This window comes from Podarcis liolepis (assembly GCF_965112155.1).
Source record: "Podarcis liolepis genome assembly, chromosome: 18".
Classification (NCBI taxonomy): domain Eukaryota; kingdom Metazoa; phylum Chordata; class Lepidosauria; order Squamata; family Lacertidae; genus Podarcis; species Podarcis liolepis.
Window position 1 is genome coordinate 614,538 of NC_139572.1, and position 24,782 is coordinate 639,319.

At 50.7% G+C, this 24,782-nt stretch overlaps 1 protein-coding gene across 10 annotated transcripts in view; it reads left to right on the plus strand.

Annotated features, from left to right (window-relative positions):
* The window catches only part of MAST3 (microtubule associated serine/threonine kinase 3), a 49,526-nt gene extending 25,344 nt beyond the window's left edge, over nucleotides 1-24,182 (plus strand). For all 10 annotated transcript variants that reach the window (XM_083483607.1, XM_083483609.1, XM_083483611.1 and 7 more), the window contains 22 exons: nucleotides 60-220; nucleotides 1,436-1,511; nucleotides 1,656-1,865; nucleotides 2,442-2,543; nucleotides 4,630-4,762; nucleotides 6,175-6,245; nucleotides 6,832-6,917; nucleotides 7,563-7,771; nucleotides 9,365-9,503; nucleotides 9,694-9,826; nucleotides 10,049-10,214; nucleotides 12,734-12,835; nucleotides 13,370-13,492; nucleotides 13,816-13,925; nucleotides 15,832-15,974; nucleotides 16,660-16,907; nucleotides 17,272-17,472; nucleotides 18,226-18,452; nucleotides 19,120-19,242; nucleotides 19,424-19,560; nucleotides 20,307-20,488; nucleotides 21,508-24,182. In XM_083483607.1, the coding sequence (XP_083339733.1) occupies nucleotides 60-220; nucleotides 1,436-1,511; nucleotides 1,656-1,865; nucleotides 2,442-2,543; nucleotides 4,630-4,762; nucleotides 6,175-6,245; nucleotides 6,832-6,917; nucleotides 7,563-7,771; nucleotides 9,365-9,503; nucleotides 9,694-9,826; nucleotides 10,049-10,214; nucleotides 12,734-12,835; nucleotides 13,370-13,492; nucleotides 13,816-13,925; nucleotides 15,832-15,974; nucleotides 16,660-16,907; nucleotides 17,272-17,472; nucleotides 18,226-18,452; nucleotides 19,120-19,242; nucleotides 19,424-19,560; nucleotides 20,307-20,488; nucleotides 21,508-22,346 (3,921 nt within the window). In that variant the 3' untranslated portion in view covers nucleotides 22,347-24,182. The remainder of the gene's footprint in view (nucleotides 1-59; nucleotides 221-1,435; nucleotides 1,512-1,655; nucleotides 1,866-2,441; nucleotides 2,544-4,629; nucleotides 4,763-6,174; nucleotides 6,246-6,831; nucleotides 6,918-7,562; nucleotides 7,772-9,364; nucleotides 9,504-9,693; nucleotides 9,827-10,048; nucleotides 10,215-12,733; nucleotides 12,836-13,369; nucleotides 13,493-13,815; nucleotides 13,926-15,831; nucleotides 15,975-16,659; nucleotides 16,908-17,271; nucleotides 17,473-18,225; nucleotides 18,453-19,119; nucleotides 19,243-19,423; nucleotides 19,561-20,306; nucleotides 20,489-21,507) is intronic.
* The last annotated feature ends 600 nt before the right edge of the window (nucleotides 24,183-24,782 follow it).

Sequence of the window (24,782 nt, forward strand, 5' to 3'; positions counted from 1 at the left end):
CGCCCGCCTCCTCCTCCTGACGCTTGGCCTTCTCTTTCTTTCTCTCTCTCTCTCTCTAGTCCTCCTCTTCCTCCTCGCAGGAGCGCCTCCACCAACTCCCTTACCAGCCCACTCCCGACGAACTCCATTTCCTCTCCAAACATTTCCGCAGCACCGAGAGCGTGGCGGCCGAGGACGGGCGCCGATCGCCCTACTTCCGGCCCCGATCCCGGAGCCTCAGGTAGGAGACGCTTCCGAACCGCGGGCTCCGATTTTTTTTGGGGGGGGCGGCCGGAATGGAGTGAGCGGTGTAAGGTTTGCAGCGTTGGATGCTAAAAACAGGCTTCCTCGACCTTCGGCCCTTTTGGCCTACAACTCCCATGATCCCTAGCTAGCAGGGCCAGCAGTCAGGGATGATGGGAACTGTAGTCTCAAAACATCTGGAGGGCCGAGGTTGAGAATATAAGAGATTAAAGCCATGCGTGAATTAAGTGTAAAATAATGGAACCAGGAAGGGGAGGGGAGGGAAGTCAATCAAGATTTATGCTTTAAATTTTTGAATGTGATTATTTGATTTTTTTGGGGGGGAGTTATTATAAAATTAATAAATTGTGTGTGTGTGTATAGGAATGGAGTGAGCGGTGAAGGGCTATAGGGGAAGAGACGCAAGTTCAGAGGCAAGAGTCTGAGCCCTTTGTTACTTTATCATCTTTTATTATCATTATCATCATCATCATCATCATTGCTGTTCTCTTCCTGAGATTATCCCAGATCTGTAGCTAAAAACGAGCGGCGGCGGCGGCTTTTCCTCCTCCAGCTGCGTCCCTTTTCCTTTTGTGCCGTGTCTTCTTCCTTCCTTTGCTCCTGTCTACCAGCCGCTTCTCACGGAGCCGTTCTGTGGTGAAAGCGCCAGCGGCGAAAACGATGGGAAGCAATTCGACCTGCGCGTTTTCTTACTAGTTTTGAGCTATGCTGAGTTATTAAGTTATTCTTAATTACTGTATTTTTTGCTCTATAAGACTCACTTTTTCCCTCCTAAAAAGTAAGGGGAAATGTGTGTGCGTCTTATGGAGCGAATGCAGGCTGCGCGGCTATCCCAGAAGCCAGAACAGCAAGAGGGATTGCTGCTTTCACTGCACAGAGATCCCTCTTGCTGTTCTGGCTTCTGAGATTCAGAATATTTTTTTTCTTGTTTTCCTCCTCCAAAAACTAGGTGCGTCTTGTGGTCTGGTGCGTCTTATAGAGCGAAAAATACGGTATTTTATTACGGTGATTTTATTCATGACATTCAGCGAGGGGGCGGGAAACCCGATTGCAATAAATTGTATTGAACTCATTTGGAAAAGGGAATAAAAAAGAATTTTGCGAAAGATCAGGCTGGAGAGTTTGCGCCCGAGATTTCTGGTGTGGTTGGGGGGTGTTTTTTGGCCAATTTTTCAGCCCCCTTTCTCCACAGCCCTGGCCGGACGAGCGGGACGTTCGACAACGAGATAGTGATGATGAACCACGTCTACAAGGAGCGGTTTCCGAAGGTCAGTGAAAGCACCGTCCCGTAATCCCGCGCGATTTGAACTCGGATCTCGGCTGGGAAAGTGGGGTAGGTCTCTCTTCCTGTCCCCCCTTCTGTTTCGGAGGGTGTCCCACGCACCTTGTCCTGTCCCCCCGCCCCACCCCAGGCCACGGCGCAGATGGAGGAGCGTCTGGCGGAGACGATTGCCAACTTATCGCCCAGCAACACTTTGCCGCTGGCCGACGGCGTCCTGGGCTTCATCCACCACCAGATCATCGAGCTGGCGCGCGACTGCCTCTCCAAGTCGCGGGGGGCCCTCGTCACCTCCCGCTACTTCGCCGAGCTGCAGGAGAAGCTGGAGAAGATGCTCCGAGACGTGAGTGGGACCCTCAGAGGTCATCCATCCCAACCCCAACCTCTCTCCTGCTTATCTCCCCAAAACGGATTTTTGAATTTGATTGTTATTCATGTTTTTATTCTGCTTTTATAATGAAGTGTTTTAAAATTTGTTGTGGTTTTTGAACCGAGAAGGGCGCAGTATAAATAAAAATTTATTATTATTATTATTATTATTATTAAAAGAAACCTAGAAGAGTTGGAACCCAAAATCATGGGTTCCTACACCGCAAGCCACCCCGAGATCTACTGACAGAGGGCGGCCTGCAAATTTATTATTATTAATATTATTAATATTATTATTAATAATAATAACGATCCAGTCATTGGAGGGGGAAGTTTGGGTAGAAACAGCATAAATGAATGAAACGAATAACTCATCACGGAGCAGGACAAAGCGAGAGTTTGGCAAGGTTTATTGGGAAATCGACTCAGGGAAATTAAAAGCGGCGAGAGGCCAAAATAAACGGAACCGTGGGTTGTTGGTTTTTTTGGTAAATGTGATTTTAAAAATGGCGGCTGCTGAGGCCTGGTTCTCCCTGTGGTCCTCCTCCAGGCCCAAGAGCGATCCGAGAGCGAAGAGCTGCGCTTTGTGGAACAGCTGGTCCGGAAATTCCTCATCATCATCTCCCGTCCGGCTCGGCTCCTGGAGTGCCTGGTAAGGAGAGTCGCTCGAACCCGCGGCCGGCCGGCCGTCCATCGAAGGGCTCGCGCTTTCTTTCCTCCTCCCTCCTCCTCGCTTCTCCCTTGCGTGTGGCGCGCATTTTGCATAGGTCAAAGGGGAGAACGCGTCGGATTTTGTATTGTATTATGTTGTGCACTGCGGTTTGCTGTTGTTTGAGTGATTGGAGTTTAGAAATTACTTATTGTAACTGTTGGGTGGATTTCTGTTTCATTTTGAAATGCTGATATTTCATATTATTCTATGTTGCTTTAATGAATGTTGAATGTTATTTTATTTGCATATTGTATATTGTATTATGCGTATTGTCTTATTTATATGATGTTAGCCACTGAGTCTGGCTTTGGCTGGGGAGAGCGGGATACAAATAAAATTTATTATTATTATTATTGATGCGAAGGATTATGGGGAAATCACAGAGTCGGGTGGGAACCCAGCCCCCTAGAATTCCGCCCAAGCAGGACTCGAACTCAGAACCTTGAGATGAAGAGTATCAGACTCTCCCAACTGAGGGTGTATTTATGTATATTGTAAACCGCCCTGCAAACCTTGGATGAAGCGTGGTACAGAAATTATTACTACTACTACTACTATTATTACTATTATTCCTTTCTTTTAAAAATAACTTGTGTCTTTTAAAATAGAATATTTTTGCACGCTTATTTCCAGTTCCCCCCAAAACAAATACCCGTGATCTCGTGCAAAGCATATGCCCGTGTTTGGCATGACATTATTTCAAATACTACAGAGCCCAAGAATAAAAATTATTAAGGCAGCGTGCAACACTATATGATATGTAGGAATTTAACATAGCTAATAAAAGGAACACAACCCGATTTATGTGTCCTCAGACCCGTCGGGTTTGCAGGATCTCGACTCCATAGCTGCCAACATTTCCCTTTTTTTAAAAGGAAATTCCGTTATTCCGAATAGGATTCCTCGCAAGAAAAGCGAAACGTTGACAGCTATGCTTGACTCTCGGGTGTGCAAGGAATTGCAGCCAAAAATGCACCTTTAAACAGAAGCAAACCCTTCTTCCCCTCTTTAAATAATAATAATAATAATAATAATAATAATAATAATAATAATAATAATAATTTATTATTTATACCCCACCCATCTGGCTGGGTTTCCCCAGCCACTCTGGGCGGCTTCCAAAAAAATATAAAAATATTGTAATACATCAAACATTCAAAGCTTCCCTGAACAGGGCTGCCTTCAGATGTCTTCTAAAAGTCTGGTAGTTGTTGTTCTCTTTGACATCTGGTGGGAGGGCGTTCCACAGGGCGGGCGCCACCACCGAGAAGGCCCTCTGCCTGGTTCCCTGTAACCTTTCCTCTTGCAATGAGGGAACTGCTAGAAGGCCCTTGGGAGATGGACCCCGGTGTCCGGGGTGGAGACGCTCCTTCAGGGATACTGGGCCATTTAGGGCTTTCAAGGTCAGCACCAACACTTTGAATTGTGCTTGGAAACGTCCTGGGAGCCAATGTAGGTCTTTCAGGACCGGTGTTAAGTGGTCTCCACTCCCAGTCCCCAGTCTGGCTGCCACATTCTGGATTAGTTGTAATTTCCGGGTCACCTTCAAAGGTAGCCCCACGGAGAGCGCATGGCAGTAGTCCAAGCGGGAGATAACCAGAGCATGCACCACTCTGGCCAGTCTGCGGGCAGGGAGGGTCTCATCCTGCGTACCAGATGGAGCTGCCCTGGACACAGAATTGACCTGCGCCTCCATGGACAGCTGTGAGTCCAGAATGACCCCTAGGCTGCGCACCTGGTCCTTCGGGGGCCCAGTGACCCCATTCAGGACCAGGGAGTCCCCCACAGCTGCCCACCCCCTGTCCCCCAAAAACAGTACTTCTGTCTTGTCAGGATTCAACCTCAATCTGTGAGCCGCCATCCTCCAAACCTCCAGGCACTCACACAGGACCTTCACCGCCTTCACTGGTTCTGATTTGAAAGAGAGGTAGAGCTGGGTGTCATCTGCATATTGATGGACACCCAACCCAGACCTCCTTTCTCTCCCTTCCTCATTCCCTTCTTCCCTCTCCTCCTCTTTCGGCAGGAATTTGACCCGGAAGAGTTTTACCACCTCTTGGAAGCCGCCGAAGGACACGCCAAAGTTGGCCAGGGGATCAAGACCGATATTCCAAGATATATCATCAGCCAGCTGGGCTTGGCTAAAGACCCTCTGGAGGGTGAGGATTTGGGGCGGACGGGGACCCCGATTTTCAGATGGAAGGTGGGGGGTGAGGTGGGAACTCTCCAGGGCCGGATTTCGGTCTGATGTGGCCCTCAGCTCCTCAAGGTAACAGGGCCCTTTCTATGCCCAGCTGTCCTTTGTCCACAACAAATTGCTGCTGTTTTTCGTGTTGAATAGATGCTATATCAGGCATAGGCAAATTCAGCCCTCCAGATGTTTTGGGACTACATCTCCCATCATCCCTGACCTCTGGTCCTGTTAGCTAGGATGATGGGAGTTGTAGTCCCAAAACATCTGGAGAGCAAAGTTTGGCCATGCCTGCTAGATGGTCATTGATGGAAGAAATAGGTATCTGAAGCCATCGGCACATAGCAAAATATGTACCGTATTTTCTGCACTTGACCATAAGACGCACCTAGTTTTTAGAGGAGGAAAACAAGAAAAAAAATATATTCTGAACGAAACAGTGGATGTATGATTTTTGTGGTTCATGCTGTGGCCACAGACATGTGAGTTTGGGGTGGGACGCGGGTGGCGCTGTGAGTTAAACCAGAGAGCCTAGGGCTTGCCTATCAGAAGGTCGGCGGTTCGAATCCCCGTAATAACGGGGTGAGCTCCCGTTGCTCGGTCCCTGCTCCTGCCCACCTAGCAGTTTGAAAGCACCTCAAAGTAGATAAATAGGTACCACTCTGGCGGGAAGGTAAACGGCGTTTCCATGCACTGCTCTGGTTCGCCAGAAGCGGCTTAGTCCTGCTGGCCACATGACCCTGAAGCTGTACGCCAGCTCCCTCGGCCAGTAAAGCGAGATGAGCGCCGCAACCCCAGAGTCGGCCACGACTGGACCTAATGGTCAGGGGTCCCTTTACCTTTACCTTTAATGCAAAAATCCTGAGGATCCATGTGGATCCGTGCTTTGCAACCACGTTTTTGCGCCATTGTGGCCCCACAACACAGTGGGTGCGTGGGTTTTTTGGTGCAGGCTGTAGCCGTGGACATGCTATGGGATCTGATGGTGAATTTGGGGTGACCCAATCCTGAGGATCCAGGGGCTTTTACCTCCTTCTCCCCGCTAGCCTCCTTTATCGCTAGCCTCCCTTATCTCCCTACCGATCACTTCCTGATCAGTTGCTTCCTTTCCCTCTTGTTTGCCTTAGTATCTTCTCCTTAGCTGGAGCAGTTTTTCGCTCCTCCTTTTCTTCTAATTTCTCTCCTCATTCGTAAAGGGCGCTGGGGGTCATCCAGTCCAACCCGCTGCCAAGGCCCAAGGCGGAACTCGAACCCGCCACCCTGCAATCAAGGATCCCATGCCCTACCCGAGGATTTGTCTGCTTCGCAGCTTCCCTGAAATTTATTTGAGGGGGGGGGGACAGAGGGTTGATTCCTGTTTCTTTCTCTCTTCCCCTCCAGAAATTGTTCAGCTCGATCAGGTAGACTGCGGCTCTCTGTCGGGATCAGAGCACCCGGGCGACTTCTCCGAGGTGAGACCCGCCCTCTCCCCCCACTGATATCGTAGAACCGTAGGATTCTACAATATCAGAAGGGACCACGAGGGTCATCCAGTCCAACCCCCCGCAATCTTTTCCCCAAGGTGGAACTCGAACCCAAGACCTTGAGATGAAGAGCCTGTCTTAAACGGGTTTGGAGGTGGGCGGGCAGCCTTGACCCGGTTCCAGGGTTGGGTATAGGAAATAAGAGATATATTAATGTTATGTTGTGAACTGAGACTTGTGGGTTTAGGGCTGAAAGAATGAAATAAATAGAATAAAAAGAATAAAATATCTTTTTATCGTACACACAAGAACATTTGTTTAAAAGAAAAAGGGCTGTGTATTTGCCTGAAAACTCAGACAATGGTGATGCGTCACTACAATGGGGGCTGCGTGACGACAACCTTACGTTTCCCTTTATATAGGGGAGATATATGTATCTCTACTAGATACATGGAAAGGTAAGGCTGTCGTCACGCAGCCCCCACTGTATATACGCGCACACACATATTTTTAAATGTATAAAGGCCGTCAAATGAATCCTAATGCCTTGCCCTCCTCTTCTCCTTCCTCTCAGAGCCGCCCTCCTTCTGCCGTTCCTCGAAGGAACCCGTGCGAGAGCGATTTCGAAACCGTCAAGCTGATCAGCAACGGAGCCTACGGGTGAGGGGGTTTTTTATTTCCCTTTAATGTTTTCCGTTTCACAATCGGGTGCCTATAATGGGATATTGTTGGAGACATTTTTCTGGGCTGCAGCGAGAGCCGTGGTCCGGGTTCGAATCTCGGCTCTGGCCACTCGCTCTGCCTCGGGCTGGCCTGCCTTGCAGGGGTGTCGTAGAACGGCTCCAATTCCCCACTCGCCTTCGGATCTCGTCCCTTTCTCTCCCCGCCTGGCCTACCTCAAAGGGTTGCTTTTGCCGAAGGCCAAACGCTTCCCACCCCTGTTTTGTCTCGCCTAAACAATCCCCCTGTCCAGTTTAAGTACTTTATTGAAATTCAGAAATAACACACAATATACCAAGATGAAAACAATCGTGTACTAATCATCTTATATACGTGTGCAAAAATTAAATTTATACGATCTGTTTTTTGCTCGCCTGATGTGAATCTTCCTCCTTTTGTCCACTTACTGTATTTATTTCCCCCGATTTGACCGATAAAACGGTGGTTTCCTGGAGTCAAAATTAGAGCACCCCTAAATATTATTCCTTTTTTTTAAGTAAAAAAGCACCGATTCAGTGAATCCACCCCATTAAATGCCGATTTCGCCGTCCTCCCATCTCTCTCTCTCTCTGCTCCGCCCACTAGGGCCGTCTACCTCGTGCGCCACAAGGAGACCCGCCAGCGCTTTGCCATCAAGAAGATCAACAAGCAAAACCTTGTTCTCCGCAACCAGATCCAGCAGGTCTTCGTGGAGCGGGACATCCTGACCTTCGCCGAAAACCCCTTTGTGGTCAGCATGTTCTGCTCCTTCGAGACCCGGCGCCACCTCTGCATGGTCATGGAGTACGTCGAAGGTGAGGGAGTCGTAGCGCCAGGTCCTGCACCCGCTTGGCCGCCGGAAGAAGAGTCATACCGCGTGCGATCCAACCGCCTTGGGGTTAAACTCCTTTTCCTCTCCCGAAGTTATTCTGCAAGCTTTAGGCCAGACGTTTTGGGACTACAAATCCCATCATCCCTGACCGCCGGTCCTGTTAGCTAGGGATGGTGGGAGTTGTAGTCCCAAAACAGCTGGTGGGCCAAGTTTAGCTCTGCCTGATCTAGAGCAGTGGTGGCCAGACTTGGCCCTCCAGATGTTTTGGGACTACAAATCCCATCATCCCTGATCGCCAGTCCTGTTAGCTAGGGCTGATGGGAGTTGTAGTCCCAAAACAGCTGGTGGGCCAAGTTTGGCCATGCCTGATCTAGAGCAATGGCGGCCACACTTGACCCTCCAGATGTTTTGGGACTACAGTTCCCATCATCCCTGACCGCCAGTTAGCTGGGGCTGATGGGAGTTGTAGTCCCAAAACACCTGGAGGGCCAAGTTAGGGGATGTCTTATTTAGGCTCAAAGTTTTCCTTCTCCCAGATGTGGGGGAAAATATGCGACCTTCTGCAGTGCAAAGGGGGGAAATTCAACCTGTTTAGGGGAGTTTTTCATGTCCGTTCATGTTTTTAATATTTTGTTGGGAGCTGCCCAGATGGGCAGGGTATTAATAATAATAATAATAATAATAATAATAATAATAATAATGGCTCCCTTTGTAGGGTTTAACTACATATCCTCCCCTGGGGTCTGGGCGACCGGCTTTGCATTTGTATATTTTTTTGGGGGGGGGCGATACCAGCAGGACCCACCATCGCTCAGTTTCAAGACCCTTGCTTTGCACGTGCCAAGGTCCCGGGTTCCAATCCAGCCACAAACGGTTTTATAATAAGACCGGGAGCAGGACGATTAAATTTTTAATTATTATTTCATAATTGTATTTTTTTTGCCCGGGACGTGGAGAGGCTCTGCCGGTCAGAGCGGACAGTATTTGGGGGTGAGATTACTGGGTGTGTATGACATAAAAACTGGGTATCATTGCATTAAGTTCATCAATTAGGTTGAATTAATTGGACGGGTTTCACCTGGGTTTTGAATTAAAGCGCCGCCTGATGTGCTTTGGATTTTATTTTCTTCCCTTTGTGAGTTCCCTGTTTAGGGAAGCTTTTAATGTTTGATGTATTACAGTATTTTAATATATATTTTTTGGAAGCCGCCCAGAGTGGCTGGGGAAGCCCAGCCAGATGGGCAGGGTATAAATAATAAACTATTATTATTATTATTATTATTATTATTATTATTATTATGGGTTGTGCAAACCACTATTCCGACTTTTTATAGCGCAGGGGGGTGCGTTTAAAGGAAGCAAGGGGGCAGGGATTCCCCCCAAAAGTTTGAGATTCCTGCATCGCGGTGGGTTGGGCTGGATGACCCCCTGGGTTCCCTTCCAGCTCTTGAGATCCGGGGATCCCGGGACCGCCGGAGAGGGTTCAAGCACCCGGGACGGGACTGGCAGGATTGGGGAGGGATCTGGCCCCCGTTCCCGGACCGGGGGTCTCTCACCGCGCCTCTGTCTCCCTTAGGTGGGGACTGTGCCACGCTCTTGAAGAACATGGGACCCCTTCCGGTGGACATGGCCAGGATGTACTTTGCCGAGACGGTCCTGGCCTTGGAGTACCTGCACAACTACGGCATCGTCCACCGTGACCTCAAGCCGGACAAGTAAGGGCCGGCCGACGGGGGGGTCTTCCGTCGCCCCTCTGCGCGTGGGTCTGTCTAAGGCAGGCAGGGCCAAACCCGGCCCTCCAGCTGTTTTGGGACTACAACTCCCATCAGCCCTAGCTAACGGGACCAGCGGCCCCCCTAACCGAGACCTGTCTCCCCCCCCTCTGCCCCCCACCTCACCCCATAGCCTCCTCATCACCTCCATGGGGCACATCAAGCTGACGGATTTCGGACTCTCCAAAATCGGGTTGATGAACATGGCTACCAACTTGTATGAGGGACACATCGAAAAGGACACCCGGGAATTCGTCGACAAGCAGGTGAGGGCTTAGGGGGGCGCCAGGACCCACATTTGGGGGGTCCTTTTCCAGGAGGAGTAGGGTCTCCGGGGAGGGCTTGTGGGGGGCGCCGGGACCCACATTTGGGGGGCGGGTCTCTGAGGGGGGAGACGCAGAGTCGGGTCTGCCCCCTTCCCTTGTCGGCAGGATAGGGGTCCCCTCCCCATGGGGGGCACCCTGACCGACCGAATCCCCCCCTTCCAGGTGTGCGGGACCCCCGAGTACATCGCCCCAGAGGTGATCCTGAACCAGGGCTATGGGAAGCCGGTCGACTGGTGGGCCATGGGCATCGTCCTCTACGAGTTCCTGGTGGGCTGCGTCCCCTTTTTCGGAGACACCCCGGAAGAGCTCTTCGGGCAGGTGATCAGCGGTAGGTGCTTCTCACCCCGGGGTGGGGAATTCGGGAAGGGGCCCCCCAAAGGACATCCAGCCCACCCCCACCTTTTCGGCCCAAAAGGGGGACTCAAAGCCGCAGCCCTGAGTTCGAGTCTCATGCTCCACCTATTCTGAAGCTGGGCATATCGCTCTGGTCGTCCGCCAGGCCCAATAAACTCTATCAAGTGAGCTATTTGTAATATAGGTGGGACCCCCGAGGGTCATCTAGTCAGGCACAGGTCTCGCATTCGAGTCCTCCTTAAAGGGCATCTCGTTGGCCACTGTGAGAACAGCATAAGCTTTTTTAAAAAAATAAATTAATTTTTATTATCTTCTCCATTTTTATTACAATTGCATCATAACAAATAATAAGGAAATGACTTCAACTTCCCCTTCCAGGGTTTTTTTTACATATACATGTGGCCTGTTTGTAAAACTAGACTTTAAAACTACGTTCTTAAACGTTAAATTCTATTCTTGTCATTTTAACCTCATCTTTGTAGCTTTTCTAAGTTAATTTCGTTAATTGTAAGGGTTTACTCAAAACCTACCGGCGAGTCCATTTCTTTCCTTTCCTTCTCTTTATATTGTTCTTTATCGATTAAAAACGTACATATCTATCATTGTATGCTATCTCTTTACATACGAAGAAATAGAAAGTTACGTAGAGAATAGAAAATTTATAGAGGAACAAAGACGAGGAAAAGAAAAACAAATAAAGAAATAACAAAGTAAAAAAATCAAAAGAGGAAAAGACAAGACAACATTAATTTCACCATAAAAGTGAAGTCCGTTTCTTTTCATTAGTTCCGTAAATGCAACATAAATTCTTTTTTAAAATCTCTATTGTCTTTGTCTCTTTCAGTGAACTTCGCCATTTTGGCATATTTCATCAGTTTCTGCAAAGTTTTTCTCCTCCAGCTCCAGTGACAGTCTATCTGCATTCACCTAGCGGTGTATTTTTAATTTTCGGAGGGGGTTTGCGACGGGCTTTTCTGAGCTTTTCTGCATCCGAACGCAGAGCGGAGCCCCCCATCTCTGGTGGAATCGGGGTCAACCGCCGCCGCAGCTGCCGGCCAGAGCACTGCCTCTTCTGCGCCACCCGAACAAAAGGTCCTTTCAGGGCGAGACAAAAGCTCCCCTTCTGACCCTCGGCGTGTGACGCCACCAAGGGGGGGAGAAGCTCAATTACGGGGTCTGTTCTCTGCCCCCTTTTTATCGCCCCCCAAGCTTCGGAAAACTGCCGGGAGAGAGAGGAAGCTTTGCGTCATCTGAATTTCTGCAGGATCCTAGAAGGGAGGGACCCCCAAAGCTCATCCATCTCTCTCTCTTATATTGTTGTTGTTTAGTCGTGTCCGCCTCTTTGTGACCCCCTGGACCAGAGCAGGCCAGGCCCTCCTGTCTTCCACTGCCTCCTGCAGTTGGGTCAAACTCCTGCTGGTCCCACCATCTCGTCCTCCGTCGTCCCCTTCTCCTTGTGCCCTCCATCTTTCCCAACATCAGGGTCTTTTCCAGGGAGTCTTCTCCTCTCATGAGGTGGCCAAAGTCTTGGAGCCTCAGCTTCAGGATCTGTCCTTCCAGTGAGCACTCAGGGCTGATCTCCTTCCGAATGGAGAGGTTGGATCTTCTTGCAGTCCGTGGGACTCTCAAGAGTCTCCTCCAGCACCAGAATTCAAAAGCATCCATTCTCCGGCCATCAGCCTTCTTGATGGTCCAGCTCTCATTTCCTTACATCACTACTGGGAAAGCCATGGCTTTAACTATATGGACCTTTGTTGGCAAGGTGATTCTCTGCTTTTTAAGATGCTGTCTAGGTTTGTCATCGCCTTTCTCCCAAGGAGCAGGCGTCTTTTAATTTCGTGACTGTTGTCACCATCTGTAGTGATCATGGAGCCCAAGAAAGTCAAATCTCTCACTGCCTCCATTTCTTCCCCTTCTATTTGCCAGGAGGTGATGGGCCCAGTGGCCATGATCTTCGTTTTTTCGATGTTGAGCTTCAGACCATATTTTGCGCTCTCCTCTTTCACCCTCATTAAAAGGTTCTTTAATTCCTCCTCACTTTCTGCCATCAAGGTTGTGTCATCTGCATATCTGAGGTTGTTGATATTTCTTCCGGCGATCTTAATTCCGGTTTGGGATTCATCCAGCCCAGCCTTTCACATGATGAATTCTGCATATAAGTTAAGTAAGCAGGGAGACAATATACAGCCTTGTCATACTCCTTCCCCAATTTTGAACCATTTACAATCATTTAACATAACTCCTTATCTTATACAATATTTTAGACTTCCGTCAACCACCTCTGACGATTTTCCGTTCTTTATCCCTTATTCTCAGGAGTGCATGGTTCAGAGGAGAAGAGGGTTTCGGCTGCGATTGGGTTGAGATGGATGACCCCTGGGGGTCCCGACCGACTCGCCGATTCTCTGAGCCCAACCCTGTTTTGTTTTGGGTTGGTGCCCAAGGGGCAAAAAACGCTCATACGCAGTTTTTCTTCCGCTTTCTTCGTTCCAGACGAAATTATTTGGCCGGAGGGGGACGAGGCTCTCCCTCCCGACGCCCAGGACCTGATCACCCAGCTCTTGAAGCACTGCCCTTTGGAACGCCTGGGCACAGGTAAAGGATTTTATCTCCTTTTAAAATATAATTTATCGCATTTTTAGAGCTTGAGGCAGCCTGCAATTCACCCTAACCATTAGGCCACACCGCCTCTCAATAGATGGGGAGAGGGGCATAAATTTACTTGCAGGAAAACAATGGAGGGGGTGGAGGTTGGGAGATTCAGAGCAGGCGAAAAAAGGCCTGATTAGCGCCCGGTTAACCTGTGGAACTGCCTTCCACTGGAGGCAGGAAATGCCTCTGAAGAATTCCAACCGCTGAGCGTCGCTGCTGTCGTGCTCAGCGTCTGGTTGGTCACCGGGAGGAGAGGAGGCGGGACTAGACCGGGCCTGATCCAACCGTTTCAGGGCTCTTCTGCTTCTCAAAAAGCGAACCTCCAGGGACAGGCGCAATCTACCTTAGCCCAGTGTCTGGGAAAGCGCTGGAAGAGGGGGCTGCTCTTGGGTGCTTCTCATTGGTGACTTAAGAGGGGGCCACTTGGGGCCCCGATCCTGACGCCCTCCTTCTGCCCTGTCCCCCCCCCCCCGCCAGGAGGGGCGCACGAGGTGAAGCAGAACCCCTTTTTCCGCACCCTGGACTGGAACGGGCTCCTGCGGCAGAAGGCCGAGTTCATCCCCCAGCTGGAAGCCGAGGACGACACCAGCTACTTCGACAGTAAGGCCTAGCGGGCGGAGCAGGAGCCAGAAAGCCAGGCGGCTGCTTTGAGGCGCAAGCCATGTCGCAAATGTCAGAAATGGCCTTCAATTTGGAAAATTAATAAAAATTATCGGGTGGGTGGGGGGGAGAGATTCCGGGTTGGTTTGGATGACCCACCGGTGTCCCTTTCCAATCCACAATTGGACGCTTCTCCATATGCCTCCGGCTGGGTGCTGGTTTTGCAGGGCAGGTGCACCCTTCTTTTTCATGGGGGGGACGGGACCCCCGGCCTCTTCTCCCCCCCCAACCCTGACGTCATTTCCTGCTCTCCCCCCCCCCAGCTCGCTCGGAGCGCTATCGCCACCTGGGGTCCGAAGACGAGGAGACCAACGACGAAGAGTCGTCCCTGGAGATCCGGCAGTTCTCCTCCTGCTCACACCGGTTCAGCAAGGTCTGCAAATTTCGCCTTGGTTACGGTTTCTTTTTTCTCCCCAAATTTTGTTTATTGGTTTTCACAATATTATAAACAAACACACCAGACAAACAAACATAAATCATATTATTGAAAATTACACTTATTAACTTTGTTAAGCGATCTTCTTCGCTTCCCCTTGGTTGAATTTCATTGCACGCCCTTTGAACGGTTTTCCAAATCCCAATTCTTATGAAATTTAACTTCGACATTAACATCCTTAAATCGTCACCTTATGGAATTAAGCATATTCATCCGTCATTTAACATAAGTAAAATCCTAAGCCCATTAAGTATCTGCAAGCTGTTTTCAATTAATTTAACTAGATAACGATTAAATTTATTCCACTCTTCCTTGTTGATAAGATGTTTGAAAAAGAAATTTATGTGGCATTGGTAAAAAGATATAAAGGATTAAGTAAAAATGAATTGATGAAAGAGAGAATGTAAAGCTACAGTATTTTAAAATAAATTATTAAGGTAAAAATTAGGTTGGAAGGATTTGCTAAAACAACAATTTAAATTAGAATACAAAAATGGGAGGTGTGAGGAGGTCAAGGAAATAAGTAAAGGAAGAAAGTCATGTAAAGGTTTGATTTGTTTCTTTTTCCCTTTTTCTTTTTTTTTTTTGAATGTTTGTATTTTTTCTGTCCTTTTTAAAATTTCTTTTTTTTTCTTTGTTCTTACTGTAACTTTTGTAATTTTTAAAATCTTGAATAAATGTTATTTTCAAAAAAAAAAAAAAAATTTCTTCCACTCTTCCACATCCTCCTCCTCCTTCCGGTTAGGTCGGCTAGTTCCGAAAAATCCATCATCTTGGTTATGGTTATCATCTTGGTTAAGTCTACCTTGGAAGGGGTTGCAAACAAGAAGGGGAGGATTTACGTAGGTGGTTTCTTTGCCACCAAATGCAAAAAAGGAGCGAAAAATGGCCATTTAACTTGGGAGAATACGCGCAGCTTGCAGACTTAAAATACAGAATAGAGAAAATTGGAATATATTGAATATATGGGAAATAACTGTGTATCCTGGAGAAGGCTGGCAGCATTAAGATCAATTCAACAGTGCAAATAATCTTCGGCGGATGTAGGAAGGGAATAGATTTTGTAAAATACGCAGGGATTTTTGAGACGGGAAACGACCCACGGAAAGAGAAGGGAAGTCCTTGATAATTTAAGGTGGTTGAAATGTATATTCTGCAACGTAGAGCAGAAAATCTAATAAGAAATATAGAAAGGAAAAGCACCGTTCCGTCTCCTGAAACCGTGCGCAATTCGAACCAGGGTCCTGCCGAAAAGTCGGGGGTCTCTCTCTCTCTTTTTCTGGCAGCCCTCTGTTTGATAGCTGAAGGATGGATCAATGATTAAGCAGAAAAATAAAATTGACAGAAAGGAAAAGAACCGTTCTGTCGCCCGAAACCCTGCGTGATTCGAACTGGGGTCTCGAGAAAAAGCCGGGGGTCTCTCTCTCTTTCTGGCACTGGCTTAAGTATGGAAAATGTAATAAAATAAATGTAATAAAATAAAACAAATGTAATAAAATAAATGTAATAAAATAAAATAAAATAAAATTAATATAATATAATATAATATAATATAATATAATATAATATAATATAATATAATATAATATAATATAATATAATATAATATAATATAATATAATATAATATAATATAATATAATATAAATGTAATAAAAATTATATATTTTTGAAAAACCCAGAGCAGGAGGAAACTTTGGCTCAGCACCCCACTTGGGGGGCTTCCATCTCGAGCCCCCATGGACCAAGGCAGTCTACCTGAGAGTGCCAGAGGGCGCTGTGGGTTTTTTTATTTCCCGGACGGTGCCCACGCAGGTGCCCATTTTCATCTCTGCCCCTCGCAGGTGTACAGCAGCTCCGAACACCTGGCCAACGCCTCTTCCTCCCTGGGCGCCTCGCCGTCTCCGGAACAAAGCCGCGCCGAGAAGGAGGACCGCGGGGAGCGCTGGGACGAGGAGAAGGGCCACCCGCCGGCCCCCGAGACCAGGTGGGCACCAGGGGGGGCACGGCCGGGCACAGGGCTGGGGGCGTCCCGGGGAGAGGGCACTTTGGCGCCGCTAAAATCAGGTTGCCATACGTTCCTTGAAAGCAGCTACGAAACTTATTTGCAACTTTAGTGCCCGGGTTTTTGTGTCATTTGCAACTTTGGTGCCCGGGTTTTTGTGTCATTTGCAACTTTGGTGCCCGGGTTTTTGTGTCATTTGCAACTTTGGTGCCCGGGTTTTTGTATTATTTGCAACTCCCATGCTCGTTTTTTTGTATTATTTGCAACTTCTATGCCCAGTTTTTTGTATTATTTGCAACTTCTATGCCCAGTTTTTTGTATTATTTGCAACTTTGGTGCCCAGTTCTTTGTATTATTTGCAACTTTGGTGCCCGGGTTTTTCTGTTATTTGCAACTTCCATGCCCGGTTTTTTGTATTATTTGCAACTTCCATGCCCGGTTTTTTGTATTATTTGCAACTTCCGTGCTCGGGTTTTCGAAACATGGTCACCCTAAGGCAGCACCCTTGGGAGAATACTCCATTGTCCCTCGAGACAGACGAGTGCCACCTAAACGCAACGCCCAGGACTTCGGGGTTGGCACCTGGGGGGGGGGCCTTCTCCCTCCCCTGCGGGGTATGCGCATCACCCGCCCCATATTGACCCCCTTCTCCCTCCTCTCCCCCCAGACTCCGTGCATGGACCTCCTGCGGCTCGACGGCCCTCTCCTTCCGCCAGGAGTGCGGTGCCCGCGGTGCCCCCCCTGCCCTGAGCGCCACCTGCAGCCTGGAGGCCATGCCCAGATTCGCCTTCTCCTCCGAGGACGAGAGCCCCTGCCGGGCGCCCCCCAAGAGGGAGCGCCCCGTCTTCGTGGTGGGGGGAGACCCCGAGGGGCTGGCCGGCACCAAGACCCCCGCAAAAGCCGCTGGGCTGGCAGGTAGGTGGGTGAAAACAACCTGGCAAAAGCAGCCAAGCTTCTCGTCCTCATGGCTTGGAAATAAAATAAAAGCGGGGGCTGAATTAAGCAGGGAAGTAGCTTGTTTGCTTGATCAGTGAAGCTCCTTGCTGTCAACACGGAAATCCTTCCTAGAAATCCTTTCAGATCCTTCCTAGGATCCAAAAAACCGGGTCTCTGCCCCAAGTAGCTTCCAGTCCCGCCGTCGCCACAGCAGAGGAAAGGTTGGTGGGAGGGCAGAGGAAAAAGGCGGCCGCTGTGGGTTTCTGCAATGGGGGGTTGTTGTTTTTCTGGGGGGTCAAACTGGATTCCTTCCACCCCCCCAAAATAAATTCTCTCCTTGCAGCTGACCTGTCCAGCCTGAGCCGGATCCGTCTGCGGAGCAACAGCACGGGCACCAAGAACTCCCTGCCACTGGAGGGCGAGGCCGGGGGGCGCCGGGGGGGCAGCCCCAAGGAAGCGCCTGGGAAGCAGAGGACCCCCTCGGGGGGCAGCAGGGTGCCCAAGTCGGCCTCCGTCTCCGCCCTCTCGCTCATCATCGGGGCAGGTCGGTGGGGGGCCGGACCCTGACCCCTTTCGGGGATTATTATTATTATTATTATTATTATTATTATTATTATTATTATTAATAATAATTTTGCAACGCCCAAGCAAAGCCTCCCTAGACGGAGCCAGTCTACCTGAGAGCAAGGCTGGGTTTGGCATGGGGGGGCTTCTTGCCTATGGGGCAGGCGGTGGGGAAGCTGGGCTTAGATGGGGGCCCCTCTTTGGCCCCCCTCAGTTTCTTCGGGCTCCATGGATAGGAGCAGTCTGCCTGGGAGCGAGTTCGGGTCACGGCTGCTGCTCTTGGGTCCTGCTGGGGGTTTTTCTTGCCTATGGGGCACCCCATAGCCTGCTGTGGGGCCAGGTCCTTCTTAGCTTCTTAGGGGTCCTAGGTGGAGCCTCCACAGACAGGCCCAGTCTACCTGGGAGCGAGTTCGAGCGACGGCTATTTATTATTCTGATTATTTCCTGAATTTCTATACTGCTCTCGGGTCCTGCTGGGGCTTTTTCTTGCCTATGGGGCACCCCATAGCCTGCTGTGGGGCAGGCCCTTCTTAAGACTCCTAGACTGAGCCTCCATGGACAGGCCCAGCCTACCTGGGAGCGAGTTCGAGTGACGGCTATTCCGATTATTTCCTGAATTTCTATACTGCTTAGGGGGCTCCTTGCTTATGGGGCTCTTAATTCCCCCCCCCAGCCCTTAACCCCCCGAAAAGAGTGGGGCACCCCCTAACCACCTCTCCTCTTTTCCTGCCAGATGACTTTGGGGGCGCCGCCCTGGTGAGCCCCGTCTCTCCCCGCTCCCTCTCCTCCAACCCCTCCTCCCGGGACTCCTCCCCCAGCCGCGACCCACTGCTGGGGGGCCAGGGCCTGCGCCCCCCCATCGTCATCCACAGCTCGGGCAAGAAGTACGGCTTCACCCTGCGCGCCATCCGGGTCTACATGGGCGACAGCGACGTCTACGCCGTGCATCACATGGTCTGGGTGAGAAACGGGGGGTGTAAAAGAACCTCAAGGCGCTAGTCCTCAAGGTGCTGGAATTATAGCCTTTCCATTAAAAAGAAAGGCAGCCAGATTGAGGATTTTTTAGTGTTGCCTGCACTGGCTGGCAGCCCTTCCATTAAAAATAAAGGCACCCAGATTTAGGATTTTTTGGTGTTGCCTGCACTGGCTGGCAGCCCTTCCTTTAAAGATAAAGGCATTCAGATTTAGGATTCTTTTAAGGCTTGTTTTAAATAGGAACCGGCTTTGTACAGAGTCAGGCCATTGGCCCGACGGGTTTTGCATGCACTGGCTGGCAGCATCAATGCCAGAACCTCTGCTTCCTCCACCAGCCCCTGAGTTTTGTCCTCCTCCCTCCTTTGATTCGCTCCATCTGACCCTATAGTGCCGACATGGGCTGGCAGCATTGGCTACCCGACATTCAGAAAAAGGAATCAGATAGGAGATGCAGGCTCCTTTCCCAGGAGGAAAATGTGGTTTTATCCCATCTTTCCAACGCCCAAATACAAGTTGAATAAATGAGTTTTAAAAGGAACAGAGGTTTAGGAGCTTAGGACCCGGAAGCGGGTTCCGGACGAAGAGCGGGGTTGGGATGGATGACCACTGGGGGTCCCACCCGGCTCTAAACATGGCCTGCTTTGGCTTGCAGAGCGTTGAGGACGGCAGCCCCGCTCAGGAGGCGGGTTTGCGGGCCGGAGACCTCATCACCCACGTCAACGGAGAGTCGGTCCTGGGACTGGTCCACATGGACGTGGTGGAACTTCTGCTGAAGGTAGGTGGGCCACATACTGCCTACCTGGGCCGGCAGCAGCTCACCCACCCAAACCCTCTCTCTCTCCCTCCATCCTTGCAGAGCGGGAACAAGGTGGGCTGGGGGGCCACATACTGCCTACCCGGGCCGGCAGCAGCAGCTCACCCACCCAAACCCTCTCTCTCTCCCTCCATCCTTGCAGAGCGGGAACAAGGTGGCGCTGCGCACCACGGCGCTGGAAAACACGAGCATCAAGGTGGGCCCCGCGCGGAAAAACAGCTCCAGGACCCGGATGGCCAGGAGGAGCAAGAAGAGCCGCCGGAGGGAGAGCCAGGACAGGTGGGCGAGACTCAAACCCGGCTCCCGCGCTTGGGGTTTTTTCCTTGCCTATGGGGCACCCCATAGCCTGCCGTGGGGCCAGGCCCTTCTTAAGACTCCTAGGTGGAGCCTCCACAGACAGGCCCAGTCTACCTTAGCACAAGATCAGGCAATGGCTGCTGCTCTTGGCTCCTGTTTGGGGTTTTTTTTCCTTGCCTATGGGGCACCCCATAGCCTGCTTTGGGGCCAGGCCCTTCTTAAGACTCCTAGGTGGAGCCTCCATGGACAGGCCCAGTCTACCTGGGAGCGAGTTCGAGCGACGTCTATTTATTATTCCGATTATTTCCTGAATTTCTATACTGCTCTTGGCTCCCGTTTGGGGTTTTTTTCCTTGCCTATGGGGCACCCTATAGCCTGCTTTGGGACCAGGCCCTTCTTAGCTTCTTAGAAGTCCTAGACTGAGCCTCCACAGACAGGCCCAGTCTACCTGGGAGCGAGTTCGAGTGACGGCTATTTATTATTCCGATTATTTCCTGAATTTCTATACTGCTCTTGGCTCCTGTTTGGGGTTTTTTTTTCTTGCCTATGGGGCACCCTATAACCTGCTATGGGGCCAGTCCCTTCTTAGTTTCTTAGAAGTCCTAGACTGAGCCTCCACAGACAGGCCCAGTCTACCTGGGAGCGAGTTCGAGCGACGGCTACTTATTATTCCGATTATTTTCTGAATGATTTCCTGCCTCTCCCCCCCTCTCTCTTTTTCCCCGCAGGCGGAAATCGCTCTTCAAGAAGATCTCCAAGCAGAGCTCCGCCCTGCACCCCAGCCGAAGCTTTTCCTCGGGGCTCCACCACTCCCTCTCCTCCGGAGACAGCCTGCCCGCCTCGCCCACCCACAGCCTCTCCCCGGGACCCCCCACCCCCTGCCGCAGCCCAGCCCCGGACCCCCCGCCAGGTGAGGGGGACCCCCTCTCCCTCCCACCCGCCCCACAGCTCTATATCCCGGCTGGGAGGTTCGGGGCAGACCGAGGAGGGAATCCGGCAGCCGGTTAGCCTGTGGAACTCACCGCCACAGGGTAGATGCAGAAAGAGGATTCCCGAAAGCTGTCGGGGCCCAGAATGGCTCTATTCTGTTTCTGCAGTCGGAAGCACTAAATTTGAGCTCTTTTCCTATTTTACGTGCTCATACCATTAATATATTACTTTCATATGTGGTTTTTATTTTGATTTTATATCTATATCTTTAGATAGATAGATAGATAGATAGATAGATAGATAGATAGATGGTGGTTTTTAACGTTGATCTGTTCTGCGTACCGCCCTGAGGCCTCTGGGCATAGGGCAGTATAATAATAATAATAATAATAATAATAATAATAATAATAATACCTTCAGCTGCAGAGGCAGTCCACCCGGATTCCTAGCTTCCAGCCAGAATTTCCTCTGTAAATTTCATATCCCTATTCCTGTCTCTATTATGACCCATATCTATGGCCCAACGTATTATTGAGAGATTTCCTTGCTTGTATCATTCATATATCATTTTCGTATGTGGTTTTTATTTTGAATAGATAGATAGATAGATAGATAGATAGATAGATAGATAGATAGAGATAGAGATAGAGATAGAGATAGAGATAGAGATAGAGATAGAGATAGAGGTTTTGAACATTGTACAAATAATAATAATAATAATAATAATAATAATAATAATAATAATAATAATAATGTAACCTCCAGCTGCACAGGCAGTCTACCTGGATTCCTAGCTTCCGGCCAGAATTTCCTCTGTAAATTTCATATCCCTATTCCTATCTATATTATGACCCATATATTATATTATATTATATTATATTATATTATATTATATTATAGCCCCATGGATTCAATCCTGCTCACCCTTTCTCTCTCTCTCTCTCTCTCTCTCTCTCTCTCTCTCTCTCTCTCTCTCTCTTTTTGTGCCCCCCTCGCCAGATCCCGCCTCCCCACAGACCACCTCCCCCTCGCCCAGCACGCCACCCTCCCCGGCCGGCCACATCCGCCCCAGCTCCCTCCACGGCCTGGCACCCAAACTGGCCACCGCCGGGCGCTACAAAGTCGGGCGCCGCAAGTCCACCAGCAGCATTCCCCCCTCGCCCCTGGCCTGCGCCGCCCCGACCTCCCCGCAGAGGTCCCCCTCGCCGCTGCCACCCTCCAAGGCGGGCAAGGCCCTCTCGCCGCCCGCTGGCACCCGTGCCCCCGACGGCGCCCGCTCGCCCCTGCTCCAGAGGGTCCAGTCGGCCGAGAAAATCCCCGAGAAGAAGCCGCCAGGCAGGCAGAAGGCGGTGGTGGCGACGGGCGAGCCGGGCGCCGGAGATCCCGGTGCCCGGCGCTCCCTTGCCCGCCCTGGCACCGACTCCGAAGTGGTGGTGATGCGCCACCTGAACCTCTCCGAACGCCGGGACTCCTTCAAGAAGCAGGAGGCGGTGCAGGAGGTCAGCTTCGACGAGCCCGAGGCGGAGGGTGCCCCCTGGCGCCCGCCGGTGCCCCACATCGCGGTGCAGGGGGACCCCGAGTGGGAGTGCCAGGGGTCCTACCCGGCCCGGCTGGAAGCCCGCGTCTACATCGAGCAGGAAGACGGCACCACGGCGGTGGAGTTTGCCAGCGTCTCGCCCCCCGGGCGCAGGACAAGCGGCGGGGCGCCCAGCCCCCCCAGGAGGCGGTTGTGGGGCACACTGGGCACCCCCGAGAGGCCCTCCGGAGCCTGGCTGCCCGCTGTGGACCAGGAAGAGGACTCTGCGCCCGGGCAGAGGGGCGTCGAGGAAGACCAGTGAACTTCCGGAGGGCAGGGAAGGAGGTGCCCCTTTCCCTGCCCTAAAGGGTGCCCGCTGTTTGACCCACACGATGGCACCCAGGAATCCTGCTTGGGGGGGGTCTCTCAAACCAGACTGCGAAGGGGGGGGGACACCTCAAACTCTGGAATCTACCCCAGGGTGTTTTGGGGGGCAGTTGGGCATGGGGGCAGCGGCGAGCCAGTTGTGGGCATAACAGGGCATGCCTATTTTAATGGGGGTTTGGGGGGGGCAATATTTGGGGGGGGGTAATTCTCTTTGGGATTGGGGAAACGCCTCTTGCTAGAGGCTAGGCCCAACATCTGGGGCCAGAGGGGGGTTGGCGTCCGGAACATCTGGGGGGCACAGCCCCCAATGAAGAAGGGGCACAAAAATGGGCACATTCTTCTATTTAAAAAGAAGCATTTTCTCCCCAGAGTGGGGAAACATCTGGGGCTCAGTCCTTGAGATTGCCAGCCCTTCAGTTACAGAATCCCAGATTTGGGGCACCGGGAGGTCATCCAGCCCAACCCGCGGCAACGCAGGAGTCGGGTGCCCAAGACGCCCGCGTCCCCCTATACCGCCGCCTCCGGTCCAGGCCCCAGACCCCGCCCCGATGCCAGGGGACCCCCACCCTCGTTGCGTGGCCCCTGGCTCCAGAACGCTGCTGCGATTCCTGCATTGGGAGTCCCGTCGGGGTCTAGGATTCGCACCCGATCCCCACACCTAGAGCCGGGTTTTGCAGCCCCCCGGGGGTCAACCCCAGCATGGGAGCGGGTGGCGGACTTGGGGGGAGAAAGGGAGGCGTCCGCAAGGAACGCAGCCTATGGGGAGGAGATGTGTGGGTCAGTTCCCAGCAATTGGGGTTCACTCTGTGGTTAGAAGGGGGACCCCGGGAGCGTTGCCCAAGGAAGAGGGGGTCCGCTGTTCCCGTCGCGAGGGGCAGCAGCCCCAAACAGGGTCATTCCCTGGTGTTGGACCCCAATTTTCCTGACTGTTAAGCCATGCTGGCACCTGGCTCTACCCTAATATTCCCAACCCTGGCCGGCAGCATCTCTGCGGGATTTCGCTCAACCAATCTCCCAGCTGGAGATGCCAGTGGTAAGAATTGAACCCGGGACCTTCTGCAGGAAGAACTGATATTTCCCCCCTCCGCCGCAGCCCCTCTGTTACTAATAACGCTTCTAGACCTCCTGGAGGAGAGGGAACCCATTGAGCTCTACCCTGGCAGGCAGGCAGGGGTCTTTTGGGGGACCTTCTCTGCCATTTTTAATCCCAAAATGTCAAGTTTCTAGTCCTCGTCGGCCTTATTTGCTTCCTGCAAAAAAGCAATTTAATTGGGGGCCTGGAAGCGAGAAAACCCTGGATTTGCACGGATTCGCACATGCAGGGAGATTTCTGGAAGCAAAGCCGATTCTGGACAGAATTAATAGACGCAGCTTGGCTCGCTTTCCCGATCTGGGGCAACGCTGCGTTTGAGGGGTGCTGCCCCCTTTTCCGAGAACCCCAGACTCCTTCCCCACAAGCCCCCGCAAGGTATAGATATATATCCGGGTTCCCCCAACTGCTTCCCCATTAAACTTTGCCCTGGTTACTTATGGTGTCCTCAACTTTCCCATCTGCGAAATGGGCTCCCCTGAATTGAACCCTTGAGGAACTTAGCAATTTTTTTTATGGTGGCAGCAGAAAGTTTGGGGGCTGCTCAGCTCTTGCACACGGTTTTTCGGATTTGGAAATGTGGGGGTTGGGTTGGGGAACCCCCTCCTCGGTTTGCTGTACGGAAAACGGTCTCTGGAAGCCCGTTTTTGGGAAGGAAAATAAAGTAAGTTATGAATGGAACCAGAAGAAATGGATGTCTTTTTTTTATTCCGAGATGGATTGGGGGGAAGGATGTGAAATGGGGGTCTGAGTTGAGAAAACACCCCCCAAAACACCCTTTTTTTGCGGGGTGGGAGGAAAGGGAGGGGGTGATTCACACCCGAGTCGCTAGGGAGAACATTTTGGAGAAATGATGCAAAATGATATTTCGGACCACTGGGAAAAGGGGCTTCTGAGTTTGGGAAAAATGCAATTAAGAGGCAATTCGCTTAATTTTCATTTTATTTCTATGCCCCTTTATATTTTAAGGGGGTTATATTCCCAAAGTTGGTTTGCAAGCCTCCAATGGAACCTTGCAGAAAATGGCAAATATAAAATAGGCGTTCAAAGCAATAGAATGAACAACAAAACCCCCCCCAAAATATCGGCGATTTCAAAATAGGAAGTACAGAATATTATTATTAATAATAATAATTGTTTTTTTAAGTACAAATTAGAAAACATACATATTTACAACAAAAGAAAATATAAAAGAAAAAGATATAACCAAGGGGGGGGGGGAATAGAGAATATTTTGTCTCTTTTCATATTTACAGTTATTTATACCTCTATAAAATGCTG